A 17813-nucleotide genomic window follows, 5' to 3' on the forward strand; every position below is an offset into this window, starting at 1 on the left:
GTGAATCTCACAAATTCGATCGATCGTTGTGTCCAGGCAGACCTTCTGATTTTAGTTATGGGAAAAACTTTCCCCACATTACAGCAATGAGAGTTTTAGGGGGGAAATGTGCTTAATGTCACTACGCATCAGTTTAAACGGTCCTAAAATCAGGCTTTGTGTTCATTATGCAAAGCACTGAGTTATGGCCTGGAAGTTTCTTTATGAGATTCACCCTTTTTCCTCTCCTTATTTGTAGACTAAAAAAAAAAAAAAATTATTCAATTGAATCGCTCATTACTACGGAAGAGGATTAGGGCCAAGCAATAATAAAAAAATAAAACCATCTCGAGATTAAACTCATTATAATGCGAGATTAAACTCGTTAAATTTCGAGAAAAAAAGTTGAGATACAATATTGAGAATAAACTCATTACATTTCGAGAATAAAGTCGTTGTGTTTCGAGAAAAAACGTGTTAAATTTCGAGAAAAAAGTCGAAATACAATCTTGAGAATAAACTCATTAAATATCCAGAATAAAGTCGTTGTGTTTCGAGAAAAAACTCGTTCAATTTCTCGAAACACGACTTTATTCTGGATATTTAATGAGTTTATTCTCAAGATTGTATTTCGACTTTTTTTCTCGAAATTTATATTATAATGACTTTAATCTCGAGATGGTTTTATTTTTTGATTATTGCTTGGCCCTAATCCTCTTCCGTACATGTCAAATTACTACTTGTAATACAATTTTAAAGTGTCATCAATACTTGTTTCCCTTTGTTTTAGCATTAAAGTGTTGAGTCCGCAAACATAAGCAACAAACAAATCGGAGTAAGACATTAGAGGAACAAATGCCCAAAGTGCAGCCGATAAAAGGATGGCGGCGTCCCATCATGTGACCCCTCTCTCTCTCTCTGGAAGAGAAAGCGGGAGCGGGACGGTTCCTCTCTCACTGTTATCAGCAGGCCGTGTGCAGTGCAATGCATACAACATCAGTTCAGCCTCTCACAACTACTAGATCATCCACTTATACAAAAATAAATCAATCAAAACATGGCAAGATAAGCCTCTGTACATTACACTTATATAAAATAGCTTTGAATATTTACATATAGACAACAACAAAAACACACACACACGCACAAAAACACAAGCAACCTGTCCTGTACAATATACACCTGAATAAAAAGACATGTTAAGAGGTACTGAAGTGTATGGCTTGATAGGAGATAATTCCCTATATGTATATATATATATATATATATATATATACATAAATGAAATTAATATATTTATACTTATATGTACTTAAATATCCCTGGAATCATGAAAGTGACGCGCCCAACACAACGCCACGGCCTACAACTCAAGGCTCAAGTCTTCATAGTCATCCGCCATGTTCTCCAAACCAAGAGTTTAGCTTTGGTGATCTAAGATCAGATATTAGGACCGTGGATAAACCGCATCTACCAAATATATCTTCCCAGAGTTCATGGGTATACTTCCAGGTCCTCTGTCAGAGCGTCCAGTGCGTCCAGTGCAGCTCCGGCTCCTTGTTTCCAATGCATCTCTGACTTTGGACCGAAGAAACTCAGTAGTATCCCGAAGTCCAGTGCTAACAGAGCAGGGACATGCCGTTTGCAGGGAGCAGTTGTCCACTGGTGGGGTCGTAGGTGCCGGCCAGGTAGTACAGGTCGTGAAAGCTCCCATCAGCCCTCCTGTTGCGGGTCAATCGCTCGTACTCCTCGCGCGTGACCACCTGGCACTTATGAGAGATTGTCTGGACGTCGTTTTCATCCTCGTGGCAGGACTGGTACAAGGCATGCTAGGGAAAAAAGGGAAAATGTATCATTTCCTTCAACAACAACTCTCAATGCCTGCTAGCATACTAGCTGCCCCCTATAGCCGGTTAAACGTTAGTCGACCAAAAACTGTTAGTCGCAGATGTTACGCAGTCCGTGAGGGACAGATCAGGACCTAAAATATGGCTTATCATTACTCTGCCGCTCGCTCTAACGTTACCCTAGATAAATGTGCGCTATTATTAGGCACAGGGAGTAAGGAAGCTAAAGGATTAGCACATTCACTGCATGACATGGAGGCGCCGGCTTGATCACTTGATATCAGCGGAAACAACTCAACATACTAATACATAAGAGTAATACGTCATTTGAAACTGTAAAAGGTCTACTTTTATGTGTGTACACTCACAATAACAACACAAGCAAGCTTTCTGCCCGTGAACTGGAGAGCGTCACAAAAATGAGCCGAAACACAGCGTATACTTGCCTCACACTCATTACAAATATATCTATAGAAAGCTTGAAAAGTATACTTTTATACCAGAATACTCTTTATGTAATCCGTATGAAAGGTGCATTTCTCTCTAAAGGCACGTCCGCTAGCATCGTTAGCTTTATCTCTGCAGCCGACACTAACCCAGAAAACACAAGTTTATTAATAAATAAATAAAAATTCCTAGACACATTCATAATCATTACTTTCGCAGGTGCTTTGTGCAAGCGTTACGTGTGTGCTTGAGCGTGGAATAATATATTGGTTTAGCAAATATGGTTTAGCAAATTAATATAAACGCGTGATTATTCGACTAACGGCTTAAATGAACGACTACTAGTCGACTAGAAAAATCTTTAGTCGGGGGAAGCCCTAAATACCAATGTCTCAGTACTCACTGTCAAAAGTTAGTTCAAATATGTATAGCATAAGTCCATCATGACTGATATCTGGATACGTACTTTGCCATCACGATGTCTCCTGCCTAGCTTGGTCTCTTCAGGGTGATAGAACCACTTGACCTTCACGACCATGGTGTTCTGCCACGACTCCCAGAAGCTCTCGATGCAGCCGATCAACGGCAGATGAGGCTGGCCGGTGGAAAGAAACACAGCGCAGTCTCCGACCCGAACCACGTCCTTGCCACGCACGATGGCCTTGTAGAAAAGCTTCCGTGCCTTTCCCTTACGTCCACGCCGCTGATGTAACAAAGAGAGCTTCAGAGTTTTGCATATGTTTGTAAATGACAATTATTTTATTTTTCTTAAAGGATAATTCCGGTATTTAACACCTTGAGTCTATATTGTAGTTTGTTTTGGATGAACAAGAGTGGTGGACAACATTTTTTTTGACAATGGTTCCTCTCTCGAGTTTTTGACTATAATAGAATTGGCCATGGACCCATTTAACATTGGAGTCAATGGGCATGTCCGAAAATGTCATTAAAACAGCCAATAATGTTCGTTTACAAAACTGTTAAACTCACCGAGTGGTTAGTGGTGTTCGTTGATGATTATAAACAATATATCGTCGCAATATATGATTCCAATCCGTTTATTTTGCTATAGTGGAACTATGTTTTCAGACACTTCACAACCGTGTAACTTCCGCTCAATATTTGAATCTGAAGCGTTAGCACACTCCCGACCACTTGATGGCGATAACCGATGTTTATGTCTCGCGGGACACTCACGGTCACAGTCGAGTTCAACTTCATATTACAAGTAACAATTAATGAAGGTTTTGTTTGTTTATTTCGCTTACTCTCCCGGAGCACAGTTGCTCTGCTCGCTAGCCTTATGAGAAACGGAAGCGAGCAAAAAGACTACATCGACCAAATGTAAACAGCCCCCTTTCCGTTTCCGGTAGCGCATTTATATTAACGAGCACTCAGTCCTTCAACAGAATTCAATGGGATTTTACAAAATGACGAATAAAACACGACATAAACTGTATTTCGCAACACTTTTTGTTTCTGGAACATCAACTAACATCACTAATCACTCGGTGAGTTTAACAGTTTTGTAAACGAACATTATTGGCTGTTTTAATGACATTTTCGGACATGCCCATTGACTCCAATGTTAAATGGGTCCATGGCCAATTCTATTATAGTCAAAAACTCGAGAGAGGAACCATTGTCAAAAAAATGTTGTCCACCACTCTTGTTCATCCAAAACAAACTACAATATAGACTCAAGGTGTTAAATACCGGAATTATCCTTTAACCCTCATCTTTCCCTCGCGGGTCAAAATGACCCGAAGCCCTAAAATTATACTTTTTTTTTTCTTTTTTTTTTCAGAAAGCTTTTTAATGCATTTTTTTTACCTTTAAAATACTAGATTTGATCAATAAATAATAAATAAAAATTTATGAAAGCACATTCCTCACATTCTTTCAACTTAAATTCAAAATAACTCACAATTTCAGGCATAATCCTTTTAATTCAGCTCAAAATATCTTACATGCATTACTGTCTTTGCCGACCTCTTGTGGAAAAATAATAATATAACATGATATTTCATGACTCTTGCCACTATATGGCCTTATATCTCTATATGGAGCAAATGAGCTGTTCCTCTGGGTCCTAAAGTCAGTTCTTCAGTATGCATTCAGATACACATGTAGACATTATAAAATAATTTTTACAAAATGACCCGAGGGAAGGATGAGGGTGAAGTTTACAGGAATGAGATGTCAAAAATAAAAATGGTTTCCAACCAGGCTCATCTGCTATCGTTTGCAGTTAACCACTCACTAAACTAGGGCTGTTAAACGATTAATCGCGATTAATCACATCCAAAAAAACATTTGTGTTTACATAATAAATGTGTGTGTACTGTGTATAATAATTTTGTATATATAAATACACACACGTCAATGTATACATTTAAGAATTTTTTTTTATTTATATATAAAATATTTATAATTTATATATAATATAAATTATATATAAATCTATATACAGTATATACATGCAAATATTTCTTAAATATATACAAGCATGTGTGTGTATTTATATATACAAAATAATTATACACACAGTACACACACATTTATTATGTAAACACAAGCCTTTATTTTGGGTGCGATTAATCGCGATTAATCGTTAAACAGCCCTACACTAAACAGCTTATTAAATATAGTCACTGGCTAGAAACTCACTCCATTGGTTGAGCCTAGGGATGCACCATATTGGCACCGGTAACTATAATGGTACTAAACCACAAGCCACTATATTTGGACTCTAAAAAAATGGTACCAGTGCATGACTAGTTGAGCCAGAAATTGACATGACAGAGCAATGTTTTGTAAGCCCCTCAGAGTTTAGCTCCAACCCTAATTAAATACACCTTAACCAGCTAATCGAGGTCTTCAGGATTACTGGAAACCCCCAGGCCGGTGTTTTAGAGCTGGTTGGAGCTAAACTCTGCAGGAGTTTGACACATGCTTTAGGACATTAATCTGCAAATGTAGTTGACTATGCACATTAACCTGGAATAGGTTAACAAAGCAGGATTAGGAGCTGTTATCTTTTCAACAAGGACTCACTTGTGTGGGGTTTCCTGACCACCTCCACAGCTGTCTAGACGGCAGGATTGGTGACACTCTGGGCTTGATCTGGTCTGCTAGAAGCCGATGCCTCTTAACCAGATCTTTGGAGGATTTCGAGTGTAAGCTGGGACAGTCTTTCCTCTTCGGTGGCTTGCCGCTAGCACCGTGGTGGCTATGCCCTTCTTTGGCAGTGGACACGGCCACAGCTTTGGCCACAAAGGAGTGTCGTACGGGTCCCACGGGGGGTTCAGGCGTCTGGAGCAATGAATGATGAGGGGTCAGGCAACTCTGGAGGAGCAACGTTGAGCTTTCCTCATCCTCCGAGCTGTAAGAAGAGTCGTTTTCAGAAGAGCACAGACTGGAGCTCGAAAGAGAGCCTGAGCTGGAGGAGCTGGAGGAACCCGAGGAAGACGAGGAGACTGAGATGCGTGAGAGAAATTGGCCGGCTGTTCTCAAACCTCCAGAGGCAGAAGCAAGTCCTGGCCTCGTCTTCACGTCTTCCTCTTCCTCGTCCATGTCCGAGTAAGAGCTTTGGCAGTCTCGGTGGCAGCCAATGTTCAAGTCTCCATACTCAATGGGTATTGATGGCGAGGGCTTCCTCTGGACTGATGTCCCCTTCAGCAGGAGCTCTGCTCTTGATCCGTCACCTTTCCTATTGTCTTTGACCAGCAGAACTGGGTGTGAATACGCCTCTGCCCTGGGAAGACCACCTACACCATTGGAGCCAAATCCCGAGGCTCCCAGCAACAGGAGAGCCTTGCCGTTCTTGGTCTTTGGAGATGTTACTCCCTCATGGTCCAATTTGACTAGAAACTCTGCTTTCTTGCCCCGAGGTGGCGCATGCTCCTCAATTCTCTTCTTTTGACCATAAGAGGTGTTCCGGCCCTCTAGTGAAATCCCGGATATCTGACTACCAAAGGATGAATAACCGTTAGCTATGCTACTGAAGGAGTCTACCTCAAAAGAGCTACTGCTAAAGAGGCCTTTGGTTGGGGTCATCATGGATAATGAAGGTCGGGAGGATGTTTCCATCGCCCTGGCTTTCAAGGCCTTCTTCGAAGAGGAGCCGTTGAGCTGGAAAATGTTAACGGGGATTCTCTTCCTGGGTGCAGCCATTGATGGCCACGTAATAGCAGATGTTGAGCTCTTGGCTACACTGTCTGAGAGAGACTTCTTTAGCCCTGAACCTTTAGGCCTCCCTGTAAAGAAATAAACGTTTACAGTAAACCCTAGGCTGATCAACATTCACAGAGTCTTAAGGCCCGTTCACACCAAGAGCGATGACTATATTCGCGTCCACACCAACGAACGATAGCGGTCTTTTTATTCTAAGCACGCCGCGATTTCAAAGTAGCAAAAATAGATGACCTGCTGCTGCTGCTTAACGTTACACTAAAACATCAAAAGAAAAGCAGGCGCTTCTGGGTACACGGTATTAGGGGTGTAACGATACATCGATATAACGTCTAACGATACGATGCATCAATTCCACGCGTAAAATATCGATATACACCTTTATTTTGACACTCTCCACATTCTCACGTAACATCCTCCCGCCAAAGCGCACATTTTTGTTTACTCACCAACCATACTGTCTGCCGGTGTGTCTTTATAACGTTAATCTCCTCAGCTGAAATAGACGCCTGACAAGACTGACTGAACCCTAAATACGTTTTGTCACAAAAGCCGGTAGGCTATTGTCCACTGTCAAGGCATCGCGAGTTCATGTTTTACAGCAGAAACCGACAAGCAGTCGCACCATTGTTGGTGAACACAACACGATAAGTCTGTTTTAGCAACTCAGCGCACTATTCAGGTCAGATGTCACTTCGAAAAGACGTGCTAGCTAAGAGGAGTCTCGTCAAGTGAACGAGGATGGATAATTTCAACAAACTTGATGAACCCGTGATATCTTCTTCCGGGCGTAAAAGGAAAATAAAAGCTGAAACCTTTTCACGGAAGCTTACTAAAGCAGCTCGTTTAGCAGTGCGGGAAACGCTCTCTGTATTGTGTGTACGTTAATCACAGCAACAAAGTTTGTCAGGCGTCTATGTCAGCTGAGGAGATTAACGTTACAAAGATTAAACGAGAGTTGTATTATTTATAATAGCAATAACTTGCTTTTGTTTAACTCAGAAACATGAAATGTGAATGAGCTCTGCTAAAAAACAAACTTTTAATATATAAAAACATACTTTCAATTATCTTTAATTAAGTAATTTACCTTTTTTATTATTATTATTATTAATCAAAACATCCCAGCTGCAGTTTGATTGATATTACTTGGAATGCACAATAAAAAAACATGATTTATGAAAATGTTGCAAATGACCTCTTCTGTTGTAAATGTCCCAATTGGGAGTTTAATTAAATGTGCATGTTATATATTTTGGTTGCATTTGTGAGTTAATAAAAACCTAACTGGTTGTGTGAAAATAATATCTAAATATCGATTAATCAATCGATATAGCCCAGAATCGAATCGTATCGAAGAATTTTTTGAGATATCGGCAAATATCGCATCGCTGGCTGAGAGAATTGATATCGTATCGTATCGTGATGAACTGTCTGATTTACACCCCTACACAGTATCCTTAAAAGACGGGAGAATCCGTCACTCGTATTAGAGAGTTGTCGTCTTTTGAAGACGAATACTTTCGAAATAATCAATATCAGTTTGTTGCATTTACACGTCTTTTTATCGGCAGATGTCCTCAGCGTGCTACGCTTCGGGTTCATCTAAACAGATTAGATCGATTACACTAGACTAGCTAGATTCACTTACAGTGAATTTAGCTGACGAAGTCAATAGTGGATTAAAAACAACGCTAGCCTGCATAATGATCGTTAATATTTCTCACCATTTATTCCAAGGGTACGACCGATTACTTTCCATATATCCATTTTTTTAGCATATCATTTAAACCGGGTTTGACTTGTCAAACAATGGTGGATTTTTCAGTGGCCATTTTAAATGCGCGAACCCTTTAAATTCGAGTGGATTCTGATTGGCTGTCAGTGTTTTATTGTTCGACAGCTGGAAAAAAAAATTAGTTTTGAAAGTGATCCCAACGATATCATTGTCTCTGCTATTTTTTAATATGGAGAACGATTTTTTAAAACTATATCTTTATCGTTATCTTCATCGCTATCGCCCTTGGTGTGAACGGGCCTGTAGACAGCACTCTAGGGGCATTATAGACACATTGGAAAGCTGTCTATAGATAGGGTTTCAGGAGAGTTGCTGTCAGCGATAAACTGAAATATTTGGTTTATTGTAGAGAGAACAGGCCGAGAGTCATACCTGGTCTTCTGACTGGCTTATCCTGAGCTTTGAATCGGTCTGCTCTTGCCATCCTGCTTCCTTGCATGGAGACATGTTTGCCAAGCTGTCCCTCGGGGACACGCACAGGACTCGACTCGGTGCCTGAACGAGCGAAGGAGGTGCCATTTTATTTTTGAAGCTTGTTACAATGCTAGGGTAACACTTTATTTTACAGTGTCATTGTTACATGTACTTACCGTAGTAATAACAGTAAATTATGCATAATTACATGCAACTAACCCTCAACCAAACCCTAATCCTACCCTGTCCCTATAGTGAGTACATGTAGTTGATTAATATTACTCAGTACTTAAATATATAATTACCCTGTAACAATGACACCTTAAAATAAAGTGTAACCCAATGCAATGTTAAATATATGCGAATTCAACGATAAAAGCTCAGTTTTAAACCCTAGTTTCCGAGCTAGACAGCATTTTTAAGGCACCACTGGTGAAAGTAGGCTTCTAGGATACCATGTTTTCGCCAAAACCTAAGACAACATGTATTTATTAATGCCACACTCTTTTGAAATCAAATGTGAGTTTTAGTCATATCTCCAGTGTAATTTATATGAGAAGTGATATTTTTGTGACTGGCCGTTAACAAGGTCGCTGACTAAATTGTTTGTAATCAATTACTTGTTACATTTTTGCTGTAACAAGAATAATTTTCTTCATGCCAAGACATTAAATTCATTGAAAGTCTTTGGGATGTGCTGGAGGAGACTTTACACAGTGCTGGACTCTTGCATTGTCAGTGGAAGATAATGTCCAAACAATGGAAATAACATCACAGCATTTATTTTCATTTATTTCCGTTAAGGTTTGGACTCAAAAGTGCCAATTGGTTTGTGAAAAATGTATTCTTCATGCTCTCTGCCAATCATTCTTTCTCAATCTGAGCCTGATGAATCTTGACATTGTCATCCTGGAATATGGCCATGATGTGTCTTCCTACATGCGTGTTTAAGAAATGAAAAGCTACACACTCCATCAATTAGAGTTAGAAGAACTGTTGCCAAACATATAACATGTTAGAAACATCATAATCACAGCAATAATCATCCAAACATAGAGTCTTAAAGGATTAGTTCACTTTTAAAAAAACTTTTGCTGATAATTTACTCACCCCGATGTCATCCAAGATGTCCATGTCTTTCTTTCTTCAGTCGAACAGAAATTAAGGTTTTTGATGAAAACATTTCTCCATAAAATGGACGTCAATGGGCCCCAAACGGTTCAAGGTCCAGATGACAGTGTCAGCGCCGCTTCAACGGGCTTTAAACGACACCAGACGATGAACGATAAATAAACGATCGCTCATTTCAAAAATAAATAAAAAAGTTTAAGTTTTATGCTCGCCTTGCTCTGTTCTGTGACGCGCGTTCGTGACGTCACGTAATACGCAGTTACGTTGAAAAGGTCACGCTTGACGTACCGAGTGTTTACAGATGTGCGGAAGGAGGACCATACACACACATTCAAATGTCTTGGTGTCAGTTTATCGTTTAAAATGTCCATTGCGTGTGCGTATCCTGGTGTTGTAATATTAAAAAGCCTAAAAGAACATTTTCGTCAGGATAGAAATGTTTTACTTTTGATAGAAGCGTGACCTTTTCAACGTAATCGCGTATTACGTGACGTCACGAACGCGCATCACAGAACAGAGCAAGGCGAGCATTTGTGCTTATAAAACTTTTTATTTATTTCTGAAATGTCCGATCGTTTCACTAGATAAGACTCTTATTCATCGTCTGGTGTCGTTTAAAGCCCTTTGAAGCGGCGCTGACACTGTCATCTGGACCTTGAACCGTTTGGGGCCCATTGACGTCCATTATATGGAGAAATGTTTTCATCAAAAACCTTAATTTCTGTTCGACTGAAGAAAGAAAGACATGGACATCTTGGATGACATCGGGGTGAGTAAATTATCAGCAAAAGTTTTTTTTAAAGTGAACTAATCCTTTAAGCATTTGCTAATGTAATCCAAACAGAGACTTTTTTCTGTGGGCCGGGAAGTGTATCTAAAGAGGAAAGCAAGGTCTCGTTGATGGAGCTGAAGTTATTCATCACCCTAAACTATGGGTTTGTTATGGTAACATATGGTAAGTTTGTCTTTTCTGTTGCCTGTGTAGACAGAGCTAGCGCTCACTAGGTTTTTAAAACCGAGCAAATGACCGATTAGAGTTAGGACTTACATTGGATTTGATATCCGGGAGGAAGAAAGCGAATATTAGAGAGAGAGATCCACCCTCGGTCTCCGTCATCAAACTCCACCATTACCCCACCGGGTTTGCCTTCATCACCCCCTAGAAGACCAGCAGAACCAGTTCATGTACTCGAATCTCTTTACAATAGTTCTTTAAACCTTTGTTTGAATGGGTATGTGTTATCACTTATCAGGAAACAAAATAATATGTGACCCTGGACCACAAAACCAGTCACATGGGTCAATTTTTTTTAAATTGAGATTTATATATCACGTGAAAGCTGAATATATAAGCTTTCCATTGATGTATGGTTTGTAATTATAGGACTAATATTTGGTCAAAATACAACTATTGTTGCAAAAAATGTAAACATTGAGAAAATCTCCTTTAAAGTTGTGCATTTATGTTCACGGTTGTGCTGCATTCACTCACAAAAATACATGTTTTATATATTTACGGTAGGAAATTTACTAAATATCTTCATGGAACATGATCTTAATATCCTCATGATTTTTGGCATAAAAGAAAAATCTATAATTCTATTGCCACAAATACACCGGTGCGACTGGTTTTGTGTTCCAGGGTCACATGTATAAATCTGAAATGATTATAAAGGATAGGGAAAAACAGTGTCTGTGTCTCACCCCTTCGCACATATCCCGGGTACAGACAACGCGAGCGCTCACTCCAGTAAGCACACACTCTAGTCCCTTCTGTTAGCGCAGTCTCGGTGTCGGGGCGGACGTCCAGTACCTAACACACACACACACACACACACACACAGGAACAAACTTCTGTCAGGCAATGCCAGTGAAAGTGGTTTTGGACTCCCAAGATGATAAATGACACACACACACACACACACACACAGAAGTCAATCAGTGAAGCCCTTATGAAAGCGGCACTTATCTCATGCCAGCGTGTTCGGGCTGAAAGCCACGGAAGCGGAGGTGCGGTAAACACTGAACTTGCTGAGTAATAATGAGGAGTGTGTGAATGGTGCGACTGTGATTGCAGGTTTGCAGCGTTTCTCTGTCTAACAGAGCGCCCAGATCCCTCCATTCAGCTCAAACCCCCTTTCAGGTTTCTTTAATTTACTGTTGCTATGGCAACAGACGCTCTCTGACTGATGGGATGTGAAGCTGGAAGGGTGTGTGTGTGTGTGTGTGTGTAAGATTGGTGTCAAAGGTACATGGAGGATTGGAGCGCTCTGGAAAGTGGAAGTTCAGTGTAATTAGAGACACAGCTGCTATAGACCGTTTACACAACGAAACAGCTGGATAATACAAGTGTGTGTGTGTGTGTGTGTGTGTGTGTGTGTGTGTGTGTGTGTGTGTGTGTGTTTGTGTGTGTGTGTGTGTGGAAATATGAACAATTTAGAAGGAAGCAGTAACAATAGTAACGTTTTCAGTTTAAAAGTATCTACTGACCATCTAGTGATTTTTGTGTAAATACACTTTTTTTTTTTGTCTAATTTTCTAACAAACTTTATTCAGGGTTCATATAGACACTGTTAAATTAAATTCCAGGCATATTAAGGACTTATAAAGCACCACTTTATTAGGTTTTCAATGACTACAATCAGAGATCGCACTTTTAAAACAATATCTTTATTTTTAAGGATTTTTTTTTTACTCATTTTAAACTTTAACTTTTTTTTAACATATTACAGATATAAGGTATCCAAAATGCAACTTATTATATTACTTATACTTAATATATGTTAAATACAGTTTATAATGGCTATTATTGTTCATTGTTGTTACTTTCATTGTTAGATGGGCAGCAGTGTTAACTTTGCGTGAAAAGATTATATTTGTTTTTTCGATTTTTTTAACTCTATTTAATATTGTATTTAAATAAGTACATCACTTTTCAAGTACCTCTTCAATAATACAGCTGTTTTTAAGGGTTTTTCAGGACTTTCAGGTCAAATTCAAGTACTTTAAGCACCTTGTATGAACCCTGTTTATTGCATTATACAGTAAATATGCGTGTGTGTATAAATATAATTTATTTATTGTATACTATATATATATATATGCAGGTGAAACTCTTTGAATATGGTGCAAAAGTTCATTTATTTCAATAACTCAACTTAAAAGGTGAAACTAATATATTATATAGACTCATTACATGCAAAGTGAGATATTTATGTATTGTGAAAAGCGCTATACAAATAAACTTGAATTGAATTGAATTGAATATTTCAAGCCTTTATTTGTTATAATTTTGATGATTATGGCTTACAGCTAAATTCAAAACTAGAATATTGTGAAAAGGTTTTCATAAGCTGTAAGCATAATCATCAAAATTATAACAAATAAAGGCTTGAAATATCATGTAATGAGTCTATATAATATATTAGTTTCACCTTTTAAGTGGAATTACTGAAATAAATGAACTTTTGCACCATATTAAAATTTATAAAAAATGTATATCATGCATGATTGCTAAAGGATGCTGAGCATAAATTCAATAAGTGCCAATACTATATTAAGTAACTAATCAGGTTTCAGGACAGTATCCATTTTCTCATAGCATATTTAAAAAACTACGGCTCAGCCTCTATCTAGTAAATGAAGACGTGTGCTAAGTCAATGTTTTGTGTCAGCGCCACTGATCCTTGTGCAAGATGTTATCAGAAATGTGGAAAACAAGCGAGTCAACACCACTGATCTCTACCAACACACACACACACGAGCCAGAAGGAAAGAGGCTACAAGCTAACCTGAGCAGACGCCAAGAATGCACTGCGGTTTACACTATATATAATTACCCTCCGCTGGCTCAGATTAGCTACAGTGTTGTTATAACCTGTGAAACTAACATTGATGGAGAACAGCCAATGCATTCAGAAACATCTAGATGGAGCAAAGCTGAATGAGACGCGTTTCCATTACAGATTTGCGCAAAACTTTTGCCATTTTTTTCTAAATGTCGACAAAAAACGATTGACAAATGACAGCGTTTCTATTAACCGATGTTATGCGGCTAAAACTTATTTTTTTGCGATAATCATTCCAGAAATCATGGCGATGGATGTTTATGTTTATCCCAGACACCGCATTGGCCATTATTATTAATGTAAGGAGACGTGTGTGTGTGTGTGTGTGCGTGTGTGTGTGTGTGTGTGTGTGTGTTATCCAAGCATTAATGGCAAGGAAAGACTCTTATACTGTGAGCGGCTCATATGAGGAGTTTCTGGTGTTTCTCCCTCATTTCTGCTTCGAGATCTTGATTGTGTTTCTCTGAGGTTCAGAATCCAGTATTCCTGTAAATCTTTTGTCTTTTATGAGTTTAATGAAGAACTGTGTCTCGTCTTCTGTCCAAACACACCGCGTCCTCTACGTCAGGTGACTGCAAATGCGCAAAAACTGTTTCCATTGCAGTTTTGCGAAATATTTATTTTTCAAATTGCCTGAAAAACCTCCTCATGCGAGCGTAAAAACTTTTTGGCGATAAATGGGAGTTTTGGCGAAATTGACGTGTTTCCATATTTCAATTCGAAGGGTAATGGAAACGTGAATACAGTTTCTGAAAGATGTTTTAACAGTTTTATCGCCTAAAATAGGCTATGACTGTTTTCAAGCAGGTTTTCCAACTAAGTGGTGACTATAACCAGGGCTCGACATTAAGGCATGTCCCTCGTAATATTCAATCAGAATAACGTCTCTGGTTACTCACGTGACCGTAGTTCCCTGAGAGGAGGGAACGAGACATTATATACATGGGGAAATCCATTTTCCTCAAAATGCTGAAGCCTGATTTGAATAACTCTTTTGCTTGCAAATAGCCAATGGCGCCCGCGCCTGATTGGCTGACAACCTCCAATATAGGTGACGTCTGGCGCCAAAAACCTCAGAATCTTTCGACTGAACGAGAGCTATTGAGGCTGAAAGGCTTTTCACACGGCAGTTTATGTCTCGTTCCCTCCTCTCGGGGAACTCGGGGAACTTACGTGAGTAACCAGAGACGTTCCCTTATCGAGTCGGTCCCTCGACATTACCTATGGCCAGGGCTCGACATTAAGGCTTGTCCGGGACAAGTGGATTTTTTGTAGGACAAGTGGAAGTGAAAATTGGACAAGTTAAATTTCAAACAAAATAAAATGCCATGTTACTTCACGTTATGTGCCACTCATTACGTCTATTTTACAGATTTAATTTTACCGATTTGAAACGAACACATTTTTTTCCCCACAATCCGTCGAACCAGCGTCCAACTCAGAATGCCTTGATTGGCCAATCAGGAGTCATTTTTACCTGCCTCAAAGCGCCAGGAAAAGCTCCAAAAACAAGTCACCGTACAGTCACACCAACAGCACCATACGAATTAAAACGGGAATAAAAATTTGTCACCAAATGGAAATGAATTGGACTGGGTTATTTATGAAGACGGAGTAATGTTCTGTGGCGTCTGTCGGGGGAAAACCCAACCTGACAAGTAACGTTAGCTAGCTAGCGTCGGCAGCCGTGTACTGTAAACAAGCATTAACAGCATTTTTATTGGTTAAATGTACATAGTTAAATATTAGCTAATGTTTAGATGTAAAGTAGCTACACGGTTTAAAGTATCTCTTGGTAAATCAGCCTCTGCCGGGTAGAAAGTGGCATTTATCAAAAATAAATGATAAAACTATAAATCTTTACCCGGACACGTGACTTTTGTGCATGGACAAGTGAAACATGAACTTGTCCGAAGGACAAGTGCCTCAAAAAGTTAATGTCAAGCCCTGAGAACTATAACTTTTAGCGGCAGATTTACAAACAGCTTTTGTCAGCGCAAACCCTCTTTTGGCGGTAAAAAACTACAGTCAGGATTTACTAAAGACACGCAGTGTAAAGTTAGCGCTGAAAGGCGCGGACACAGTTATATTTGGAGCTGATCTTGTTTCATAAGCATTTGTAGGAGTTACACTTTCAGACGCAGTATTTAAATGAATCACACAAGCTGATTTACTAAGGTTTGCGCTAGTCAATTTACTGGTGTTTGCGCCATTATTTACCGCCCAAAAAAGCACGTCTTAATCCAGACACTTACTGGTAGTTTGCGTTGGTCATTATGGAAATGATCTGATTATTTCATTTGCTTGTCGTCAGTAAATCACGAGCAGAACTTTTCACTCACTTTTTTGGAAAAGGTAAAAGGACACGCGCTCCTGAAGCTCCGCCCCCTGTGCCGGGAGCAGCGGCTCATTTGCATTTAAAGGGACAGACACAAAACGGTGCTTTTTTGCTCACCCTCAAAAAGTGAGTTTAACTTGCTATATACAAATATCTGTGGGGTATTTTGAGCTAAAACTTCACATACACACACACACATCAGAGACTTATTTTACATCTTGTGAAAAGGGCATTACACCACCCCTTTAACTATCAGTTTTCTGCATGCACATATTCACCAACAATTATAAAATATGGCATTTGAAATGCACTGCGAGTGCAGCCACTTATACTGGTGGCTGTTGAGGGGAAAGTCAATTTGCCCCGCTGGCAGAGGTTTACTGTGGGATTTCATATGTTGTGATAAAAGATATGAGGGTGCTGGAAAGGCCCAGTGCTCACTGAATAAAGATGTGTATGTGTGTGTGTGTGTGTGTGTGTGTGTGTGTGTGTGTGTGTGTGTGTGTGTGTGTGTGTGCAGGCGTCTGGAGGAAGTGGATGGGATTGTGTTTTGGCTGCTAAATAGTGACAGATGCTCCTCACCCATTTTAAACAGGATTCACTTTCCATTAGCGGGTAAAAGAACAAGTGGTCAGTAAAAGGAGATCCGTAAACATCTGAAAACATTGATCTCACCCTCTCAAAATTATTTCATGTTAATGTTTTATGAGATTTGCAATAGTTGCAGTTCTGTTACTAAATATTATTTGTGTGATTGTCTAGAAATAAACATATCAGGAAAGATAATATGTAATGATAATAATGAAAAAGTCTAGAACATAATGGGTAATAAGTTTCATTTTATATATAGTTGTTTCAACTTAAAAAAGTAAGTGTTTTAAAATTTTAGGTTTAGTCAACTCAAAAATCCAAATTGCATGGAAGCTTGTTTCCGCCACAGAATAAAAAATAAAAAAACGTAATTGCGACTTTTTCTCTCACAATTCTGACTTTTTTTTCTCACAATAGCGAGTTTACATATTTACATCTATATTCTGTGATATCAATTCGCAATTGCGTGACTTTATGAAGTCAGAACTGTGATTGTATATCTCGCAATTCTGAATTTATAACATGCAATTCTGAGAAATTCACAGAATTGCAAGATGTAAACCAGTGTTGTTTTTGGCAGCCCTTTTAGTCTTAGTCTTGTTGACGAAAATGCTTTTTAGTTTTAGTCACATTTTAGTCACTTATAAACTTGATAGTTTTAGTCAAGTTTTAGTCGACGAAAACACAAAAAGGTTTTAGTCAATTTTAGTAAAAATAAAAAAATAAAAATAAAAAGTAGTCTTTAACAAATTAATTTAGGTTAAAAAGTATTGGAAATGGGCTTAGGTTTGACAGGTTGCAGCAAGTGTTGCAATTCATAAAACAACAGTTAACCTTAAAACCCTTTGCATAATAAACTAGACTTTCTGAATAATTCGATTGGTTGGGTCCTTACATGCGCTTCGCGAGGCACACACGCACACTAGCACACACACGCAAGGTCTCTCGCTCCCTTTCTCTGCTGTGTGCGCTCTTGCTCGCTCGATCTAGATTCCGGGAGATTTTAACTCATTTGCGGGCAATTCTGAAATTATCGTACATTATGGGATTTTTTTCCATTATTGATCGTACATCGTACAGAGGTCAAAATTATCGTATTTATAGGCAGAAATGACATGCATTGTGAACGTCAGACTTCTAATAATTTTCGTTCCATCTCGTCTCGTCAATGACAACTAGAAAGCGTCTCGTCATGTTTTAGTCACCTTGGAGCCATTTTTAGCAAG

The 17813-nt window shown here is 39.1% G+C and overlaps 1 protein-coding gene across 1 annotated transcript in view; it reads right to left on the bottom strand.

Annotated features, from left to right (window-relative positions):
- Nucleotides 1-676: 676 nt before the first annotated feature.
- Nucleotides 677-17813, bottom strand: part of bahcc1a (BAH domain and coiled-coil containing 1a) — a 134356-nt gene continuing 117219 nt past the window's right edge. Inside the window, exons 24-29 of the mRNA XM_079613361.1 lie at nucleotides 11515-11623; nucleotides 10859-10969; nucleotides 8638-8760; nucleotides 5331-6532; nucleotides 2740-2976; nucleotides 677-1808 (exon numbers count right to left, since the gene is read on the bottom strand). Of these exons, the coding sequence (XP_079469487.1) occupies nucleotides 1599-1808; nucleotides 2740-2976; nucleotides 5331-6532; nucleotides 8638-8760; nucleotides 10859-10969; nucleotides 11515-11623 (1992 nt within the window). The 3' untranslated portion in view covers nucleotides 677-1598. The remainder of the gene's footprint in view (nucleotides 1809-2739; nucleotides 2977-5330; nucleotides 6533-8637; nucleotides 8761-10858; nucleotides 10970-11514; nucleotides 11624-17813) is intronic.

The sequence above is a fragment of the Phoxinus phoxinus genome (assembly GCF_949152265.1).
Source record: "Phoxinus phoxinus genome assembly, chromosome: 1".
Classification (NCBI taxonomy): domain Eukaryota; kingdom Metazoa; phylum Chordata; class Actinopteri; order Cypriniformes; family Leuciscidae; genus Phoxinus; species Phoxinus phoxinus.